General features: G+C 34.8%; 1 protein-coding gene across 1 annotated transcript; it reads left to right on the top strand.

The window, feature by feature from the left end:
* The first annotated feature begins 1,749 nt into the window (after positions 1-1,749).
* On the top strand, positions 1,750-9,175 carry LOC127946083 (uncharacterized). Its single transcript, XM_052542398.1, has 6 exons — positions 1,750-2,581; positions 3,343-4,328; positions 4,430-4,499; positions 5,267-5,435; positions 6,820-6,895; positions 8,990-9,175. Exons 1-6 carry the CDS (start codon positions 2,374-2,376, stop codon positions 9,173-9,175), a joined length of 1,695 nt encoding a protein of 564 aa, XP_052398358.1. The 5' UTR covers positions 1,750-2,373.
* Positions 9,176-9,789: the final 614 nt, after the last annotated feature.

The following is a 9,789-nucleotide window of genomic DNA, read 5'->3' as shown; positions in this document are numbered from 1 at the left end:
TGCCATGTCCATTTACATGCAATAAACAATTTTCTGTAGCGTCTACATTGACTTCACATTTATCCAGAAAACATCGAAACTCTTCAGCAGAAAGTTTGCGTCATAGTATACTGCAGTCAAATGTTTCAGTACAGATGCCGCATGGTGAGGCATCTAACATGGCCGAACTCTCACATCCACAGTCTGAATTGTTTGATTGTGGTGATGGCATAGAGCAGTTGGAGAATGTACTTTTGCCAGATAATGCAGATGAATCTCTTTTTTTGAAAAACATGGCTCTGTTTTATCTCAAGTTACAGGCAAAGCATATTCTCCCATCATCTGTGATTCAGTCGGTAATTGAGGGGATGCAAGACATCCATGATATTAGCCAGTCTCATTTGCTACTCAAGCTAGGGGAAAAATTGATTGCACTTGGTATTTCTGAAAATGATATAAAGAGTGTTTTGGATGTCTTGCAAACTGATGATCTTTTTCGGAGGTCTATTATTAATACACTTAGCACTGATAAGAGAAGAAAGTCTTTTTATAAAGACAATTTTAAGTTTGTGGATCCTGTCCCAGTCTGTCTTGGTCAAAATGAATCTGGCAAGGAAAGCTTTGCTCAATACATTCCTATTAAGAAAAGCTTAGAAGCACTGTTCTGCTGTAAATCAGTGATAGAACAACATAATAATTCACGATCTGAAGTCAGAGCCAAAGATATCCTCTCTGATGTATGGGATGGCAACAATATTGATGAAAATATGCTGTTCAAAACTGATAAAGATTCATTAGCTTTAATCTTGTATGAAGATGCTTTTGAAGTTGCCAATCCACTTGGTTCTGGTAAGAAAAAGCACAAAATTCTTGCCGTTTACATGACACTTGCAAACCTGCTGCCTCACTGTAGGTCAGGCATTGACCCTATGCAGCTAGTTCTGCTGTGTAGGGAACAAGATTTTAGATTTTTTGGACAAGATTTGGTCTTTGCAACTCTGGTAAAAGACCTTAAAGACCTGGAGGAAAATGGTGTTGAGTTAGCGGATGGAAAGGTGCACAAAGGTACATTGTGTGCCATAGCTGGCGATAACCTTGGATCACATTACATTGGTGGCTTTGTTGAGAATTTCAGTAAAAGTAAAAACTTTTGCAGATATTGTGAAATTGACCGCCAAACATTTAACTCAGCTCCCCTAACAAAGGCATTAACAAGAACTGTGGAGTCGTATGAGCAAAATCTTAAGGATTTGGATGCTGATCAAACTGAAATTGCAATTGGTGTCAAATGTAATTCTCCCTTTAATGACCTGAAATATTTTCACGTTTGCCAGCCAGGATTGCCTCCCTGTCTTGTACACGATCTTTTTGAAGGTGTTGTGTCATTTGACCTTGCTTTGTATATCGATCATCTTGTGAATCAGGAGAAATGGTTCACATACACTGAACTAAATCATCGTATTAACCAGTTTAAGTATCTTGGGAATGATGCGCGTGATAAACCAGTTGAGATGACTCCTGGTACTGGGAAATTAAGTGGACATGCAGTTCAGAATTGGTGCTTTCTCCGGCTTTTACCTCTTTTGGTTGGGGAAAAGATTGTCAGTCCAACTGAAAATGAGGTATGGCAGTTAGTACTTCAACTCAGACAGATAGCAGAGCTCATCTGTGCTCCTTCCATTAATATTGGTCAGATTGCATATTTATCAGTGCTAACAGAGGAGTATATTGAGTATAATTGGTTTTTCCAAATCATCCCCTTAAGCCAAAGCACCACTACCTGTGTCATTATCCTGAGCTCACTGGTCGTTTTGGTCCACTTATTCGCCTCTGGACACTACGCTTTGAAAGTAAGCACTCATACTTTAAACAGTGTGCGAGAAAATTGCACAACTTCAAGAATTTGAGTGCTACATTGGCAGAAAGACATCAACTTCTTCAGGCTTACCTACATGCTGGAAGCCCTTTCCCTGAAAATGTTGTGGCAGAGAGGGGAATAGAGTTTCATGTTAATGACTACAATGATGACATTCAAGGATCTGTTGCTGGTCTTAACTTTCAGCCAGGGAATACAGTAGCATGTAATGAAGTGACCGTAAAGGGAACACTTTATAAAAAAAACATGCATGTTGTTTTGCAGAAGAATGATGAGGGAATTGTGTTTGGGAACATTCATTTAATTATTGTACATGACAATTGCGATGTGTATTTTGTCACAAAGAAAAGTCAGTCTTTTTGTCTTATAGACCAGGGAGTTCATTGCTTGAAACCACAAGATCAAGGCTACCTATGCATAAATCAAGACAGTCTACTGGATTACTATCCTCTGCCTGAGTATTCATTGTGTGGCTTGTCAGTAATTGTTCTCCATCATTCCTTCCCAATTTTAGAATAATGTCTGGAATGAAAGAAGTCCTGAAAGATGCTGTACTGTTGATGTTGCCAAGCCTATCTCCAGATGTAACCAACCAGCTTGTTGAGAAGCTCATGGACCAAGGTGTTGAAGGCTTGGATGATTTGGTTTATGTAAAAGAAGATGACATTTTGGAGTTTATAAGACCTATCCAATGCAGAAAACTTCTTAGTTCATGGAAAAATCAAGGTAAAGATAAGGTTGATGTAAAAAAAACACACACAAATATAGTATATGGAAATTTAAAGGATTTATTCACCCAAAAATGGAAACCTTGTCATTAATTACTCACTCTCAAGCTATTCCAAACAAGCAAGACAATCTTTCATCTTCACTACACAAATGAAGATCTTTTTGATGAAATTGAAGAACTTTTGTCACTCCATAGATATTAGATTAATGGATGTTACACCAGGGGTGTAACATCTATTTTATGAAGCAACATGAGTGTGTTGTTTCCCCCCCTAAAAATCTTTATTTTCTACAACATTATCTCCAAGGCATGTTCACTAAAGCCCCATAATGCATGCCATGCTGTGTTGACATGAGAGCAGACATTGTTGTGTGAACACACATTTTAGATTATTATTTTGTAAATATTATTTTGTAAATAAACAAACCACTTCTAACATTAAAGATAAACCACTGGAGTCATATAGATTACGGTCTATAGATTACTCATATAGACAGTATACTCAACTGACAGTGGAAGTTGAGTATACTGTCTATAAAGGGACAGAAGTCTCTTAGATTTTATCAGGAATATCTTCATTTATGTACCAAAGTAAACAAAAGTCTTTCTGGTTTGGAATGACGTGAGGGTGAGAAATGAATGACAGAATGTTAAATTTGTTTGTGTGAACTATCCCTTTTATCCTTTAAAATGCATTCTAGTACTGTTTATTATGTAAGTTGATACAATAACTGATTATTTATATATATAAACACAGAACATCAGAACTGCACAGTCGTACTGCCACCTGCTGAGGTTCTCCCCTCGGTTCCCCCCGAAACAAACACTACTCTTGGTTCACCTCCATCAAGCTCCTCAAGGCCAACATCAAGCAGTTTAGCATCAGCCAGTGTCACACATTCATGGACTGAAAATTTCCAAGTTCCCTGGAGCTTAATGCCAGACGGTATAAAGAGTGCTGTTGAGAATGGACAGAGACCTTCTCCTTCTGATCGAAGACAAATGATTAGAATCCTTGCTGATGAAATGAGAAAACATGACAAAAACCCCACCAGATCACAGTGTCTTACTGTTAGTCGCAAAATAGTGAGCCAGTATCCAAAGTCTTTTGCTGACATGTTGGGTGACAAGCAGGTTGGGGGTGGATATGAATCTGTTCTTTCACAGCTGAAAGTACGCATAGAGCACCTGAATCGAACAAATACACTAAGTCATCATAGGATCCAAAGAAGTGACACCGGAACTACTAGAAAACGAAGTTCCACTGACTCGTATGGTTGTACAAGATGGCAGCCGGATCTTCCACCTAGGGAAACTTATGACAGTCTTGAAATGAAACGTCAGAAGATGGAGGAGATGCATCTTCATGAAGGAATCTCTGGAGCAGAGAGAGGAGACGTTTGCAAGCTCATGGAGGAAACCTATTGGCTTCAGCGTCACATGATCAATGCAACCCCATCCCCTACAATTGCAGATATCAAAACTAAATGGCCATATCTTTTCACACAGAGGCATATATATGGACATTTTGAACAGCTTACTGACAAAAAAGTGCTCAGATGTTTGGAATTGTCTATTCAGGAGTGTGGACAAATCATAATTGAATTTTTCAAAAGCAAACCAACCAATGATGACATTCGAAGCATTCTCTCCAGAGGTGAAAATGATGTGGATGCCATGGTCATACAACTACTCCTTGCACACTTCAAAGAGAAGTTAGATGGGGTTTTCCTTCAAGCAGATGTAAGTAGAGATTATTCAACCAATCTAATTTATCTATAATCTCTTTTATGGATTGGTCTGTTGATCATGGTTGTACTGTCTTTTTTTTTAATTTGTTTCAGGAATTTGCAACTCCATCTGATGTCCAGCATTCTCTTAATTTGCCAGAGAGTCCACGCCTTATATTTCTTGGTATGTTAACATTAAAGTCGTTTAACCTTATAAAGTGAAGAGCAAGTCATCATTTACTTGCCCCACTGCAAAAAAATGTTTTAATTAACTTCTATTTATTTATTTTTTTGTTCCCAAGTGTCTTTTCATTTTTTTCTTTTTTGCATGAAGAAGAATTTACTAGACAAGTAAAAAAAAATATTGTTTTCCGAAATGTTTTTGCAAAAAAATAAAATAAAAAAGGTTTAAGAAAACAATTTTAAGAAAAAAAAAAAAAAAACATAATTTTTACTTGTCTAGTTTATTATTCTTGATGTAAGAACTTATAGTTATTTGTCTGGAAACTAGACCAAATAGTAACTAAGAAAAGCATTTTTTGCATTGGGGTGTTGTTCCAATATAGTATTACATTTTCAGGAAGAGAGTGGTGATGGTATGAGAAATATAAAAACAGATTTTAATTGGCAACATATGTATGGAAGAATCAACTGTGTTCGGCAAAATTGTGTGGTTGTGAAGTCCAGCTAACTAACCCTAATATTACTTTCATTTAACCAGGGAAAACTATTCCTCTAAATAGGAAATTGCACATATAAATTAAATTATAGTATTACTGTATTGATGAACCCTACCCAAAAGCACTATTAAGGCAGAATGAAATGGTGTATCCTGTGAACAGAGTACTTTTAACAGTTATGTAGAATTATGAATAGACAACTACATAGAACCAAATTGGAACCCACAATAGTATTATTACTTTTTCATTCTGATTTTTATTTTTATTAAAGGTCAATCTCTGAGCAACCAGCGCTGGATGTTGAGTTTGGAGGGTCAAGTTGTGTGTGAAGGAGCACAGCCCAACTTCATCACTGGACTAGCAGCGCTGTTTGCCTCCTTCTATAACTTCAATTTACAGTACCAGGAAGAGGCAGCATGCACCCTTGAGTTTGTTCAGAGGTAAGTCATTGGCATATTTTAAATATATGTTTTAGACTCAATTGTCACTAACCTTTGTCTTGACAGTATTTGTTAAGGACTTCATTTTTTTTTTCATAAATGTTTTGTACAGCTGACTACTGCGAATAACAATATGGACCTGGTTTCACACACTGCAAAACATGCTTTTCTTACGTAGTGTTTTTGTCTTGTTTCCAGTCTCAAAAAAAAAAAAAAAACTTAATTTGGAGTAATTCCCTTGGAAAACAAGACGTTATATCTTATCTAATTTTACGTATCTAGTAAATGCATCTAGATTTAGGATTTTATTTTGATATTTGGACAGGGAACCAGACAAAAAGAAAAGCATTTTTTGCAGTGCAGACAGGGCTTAGCTTGAAGGGTTAGTTCACCCAAATGGCAAAATTATGTCATTGATAACTCAACCTCATGTCGTTCCAAACTAGTAAGACCTTCATTTATCTTTGGAACACAGTTTAAGATATTTTAGATTTAGTCCGAGAGCTCTCAGTCCCTCCATTGAAGCTGTGTGTACGGTATACTGTCCATGTCCAGAAAGGTAAGAAAAACATCATCAAAGTAGTCCATGTGACATCAGATATTTTGAAGCATCGAAAATACAATTTGCTCCAAAAATAACAACACTTTCGACTTTATTCAGCATTGTCTTCTCTTCCGGGTCTGTTGTGAGTGCGTTCACAACACTGCAGTGATGCTGCTGACGTGTTATCTTTGTTATTGGGCACACCAGAAAACACGTCAGCAGCTTCGTGAGAGCGCTTACAACAGAACTGGAAGAGAAGACCATTTTAAATAAAGTCGTAATTGTTGTTTTTTTTTTTGGACCAAAATGTATTTTTTATGCTTTATAACTGACCCTCTGATGTCACATGGACTACTTTGATGATGTTTTTCTTACCTTTCTGGACATGGACAGTAGACCGTACACACAGCTTCAATGGAGGGACTGAGAGCTCTCGGACTAAATCTAAAATATCTTAAACTGTGTTCCTACGGGTTTGGAATGACATAAGGGTGAGTCATATATGACATATTTTTTATATTTCGGTGAACTGACCCTTTAAGCCAGGTCTAGGCCTTAGTAAAATAAGGGTATTTAAAGGGATGGTTCAGAGTAAAATCAACCTAGGGTCATTTTCACCATGATATTGAGCCAAACGCCCTGATTCAGTACCTGATGAGGGGATTATATTGTTAATAAGCTGGGTGAATAGTGGTTAAATCTCTCTCTCTCTCTGTGTGTGTGTGTGTGTGTGTGTGTGTGTGTGTGTGTGTGTATATATATATATATATATATATATATATATATACGCACAGTCTATAATATATCATTGTGTTTTTTTTCCTCTTTTCTGCATTTTAGACGCTTTGTTGACATCAATCCTGAACGTGGATCAAAAGCAAAAAAAGGAAAAGTGACTTCAAAGAAAACTGGCCAAGTCGTGCAAAAAAAGAACGCAACTGTAAGCCCACCAGTTTCCTCACTTCTGCGAAAACTTGCAGACTTTGAATGGAACTTTGTTTAGAACCTGTCAGCAAGTACATTCAAAGTAATTAAGATTACTGCATCGTTAATTCCATTTATAAAAAAACAACTGCCATTTCAGTCATTTTGAGGTTCTATTCTTTTTTTTTTCTTTTTTTTTTGACTCTTTACATTTCTGAAAAAAAAAGGAAATTTGTTAAATGTCAACAAGATTACTATATTATAAAGTGTTGTGTTCAACTTACATTTTAAATGTAAAAAAAACAAACAAAAAAACCAGCTGGCATTTCAGCCAAATGTATATTAGGCAATATGTCTGGTCGTTGCTTTTAAAATAAATGTTTTAAAACACAGATAATGTTGTTGTTGTTTTTTTTTTTTTTTTTTTGCTGTAGACAGGAAAATACAGTATGTGGATGGCAACTCACCTGCCAGTATTTTACTGTAAATTTACAGTAAAACGGTTTACAGAACTAGTACTATAAATTCTGTTTACAGTACTAGTTCTGTAAAAATACAGTATGTGGCTGGCAACCCAGCTGCCAGTATTTTACTGTAAATTTACAGTGAAAAGTTTTACAGTGAACACATGCTCACAATCACAAACAAAAGAGTCAGGCTTCAACAGCTGAACAGATGTTTTTTTTTTTTTTTTTATGGTGTCACAATAAAAGTTTAACTAATCTAGATTTATTTATCTGTTCATTTAATTTTATCTGAATTTATTTATCTTATAATTTCTAGAATTATTTATATATGTTATATATGTAAATATATGCAGTTAAGTTTAATTTAACTACATTATTTTATTTATTTATAATAAATTATATTAATCTCAATTTATTTGTTTATAATAGTAAATGCATTTTATTGATTGACTGATAGAAGTATAAATAGTATTTGATCTATTCTAGATTATTTATTTACAATTAATTAATTGTATTAATCTGCACAGATTATTTATTTATTCATATATTTATATTAGATGTTATTCTATCTAGATGTATTTATTTATTTATTTAGAGATATATATAGTAGTATTGTATATAGTATATTGATCTGACACAGACACTAGTTCGGAGTCATACTGACATTTATAAGTGAGGGAATACTTTCTGGAGGCTTCAGAGTGTCTCTTTAGAGTTTATTTTTGGTTATACATTGACCTTTCTAGACTTTCCTTACTTCTTGAAAGGAACAAACAGTGTGTCCTCCGAACAAAATAAAAGAATAGAGATTTACAGTAAAGAGAATGAAAGAGAACAAACTGTGCTGTGCATTTCTGCAGTTTCCAAAGTAAGTTTAGTTTTAGTTAACGATAGTAGCAGGTTTTACCCGGGTCAAGTGTAATGTTTGTGAACTGTGTGTTTGTGTGTGTGTGTGAAACTGCACGAATCTCTCCTGTCCAGAGGTCAGTCTCTGGTCTTCTCTCCTCAATCGTGTGTGAGGACGTGCTCCAGTCCAAACTCTCCTCTGGACGTCTGCTGCGTCTGACCTGCGTCTGTCTCCTCTCCGTCTGATAAACACAGCATGATTCTGCTGGTTTTCTCTCATGTGCTGATCCATTTTCTATACATGACTATGATTTGCTGCTAGAGGCACCTCAGGGGGCGGGGCCTTCTCACTCTTGAAAGCATTTGATTGGACCAAAACTTTAGAGTACAATAAACCATCTCTGTTTTTGGTCCGTTTCCACAAAAGAAAGACTGTAAATGATTAATGTATACAATAAATATGCATTTTATGACTAATGGTAGCCTAATGCAAACAGATTATTATATAGATACATAAAAAACCAATGAGGTTTAAAAAAGGCATAAATTGCTGAGCAGATCTAATAATGTTAATGTTCATGAGTCCACCATGAGGTGTTTATCTTTAAATAGTAAATCATTAAATTTAAAGAAAGATTATATTTTACCAGCTTATTGTCCAACTATTTTTAATAACATATTTTATGGTTAAGTATTTATTTTTTAAATAATAACGAATGCATTTTTTGACAGAATTTTATTTTGATTACTTATATTCCGTGATTGAGATGAAGATGATGTTCCTGCAGCAGAACAGATCACGTGTCATCATCGTCTCTGACCCGCAGGGGGCGCTGCAGGACATGGAGCTGTTCACACTGAGAGTGACGTCACAGTGTTATCATGACGTGCCTTCGATAACTCAAGCATCTCAAACATCACAGAAGCGTGGATTTACTCTCATTAGAGATGTTGACTAACTAGTGCTCCTGGTGATATGATGGAAACGCTAGCACTAGTTTGTGTTTGTGCTCCAGACATGAAAAAAATACAAGTATAAGTATTTATAAGTGTATTATAATAATACAAGTATTTCTGAACATATATGTTGCAGCTTTTTATTTATTTGGATGTTATTTTTATTACTGTAAATATTTCTGAGAAATGTAATGTAATTATTTCTAAAAAAATCAAGATAAAGTTATATATTAAAGTTCAGTGTGTGTTGTTGTGCATTACTTCTGCTCCACACATTAAAAAGAAAATAAACATTTCAGCGTCATAAGCACATTTATTTATTTGTTTTAATTTCTTATAATAAAATGTAAAATGAATAGATATATTAAGTATATGTTTATTTCTACAAATAATAAATAAAATATTTAGATAATTATTTCTAAAATATTATTTATGAAAATCTAAAATAACTTATTTGCTATTATATATGGACATATACTAAAAAATATATATGTATTTATTTCTACAAACAATTAATAAAAACTTACAAATACTTAGATAATTATTTCTGAAACAGTAATTAGTATACAAAAAAATAATGTTCACCTGCGGACGGTAACCATAGTGACACATCATC

This window comes from Carassius gibelio, chromosome A24 (assembly GCF_023724105.1).
Source record: "Carassius gibelio isolate Cgi1373 ecotype wild population from Czech Republic chromosome A24, carGib1.2-hapl.c, whole genome shotgun sequence".
NCBI lineage: Eukaryota > Metazoa > Chordata > Actinopteri > Cypriniformes > Cyprinidae > Carassius > Carassius gibelio.
The sequence above is the reverse complement of the archived record's forward strand: the minus strand, read 5'-3'. Positions and strand labels throughout refer to the sequence as shown.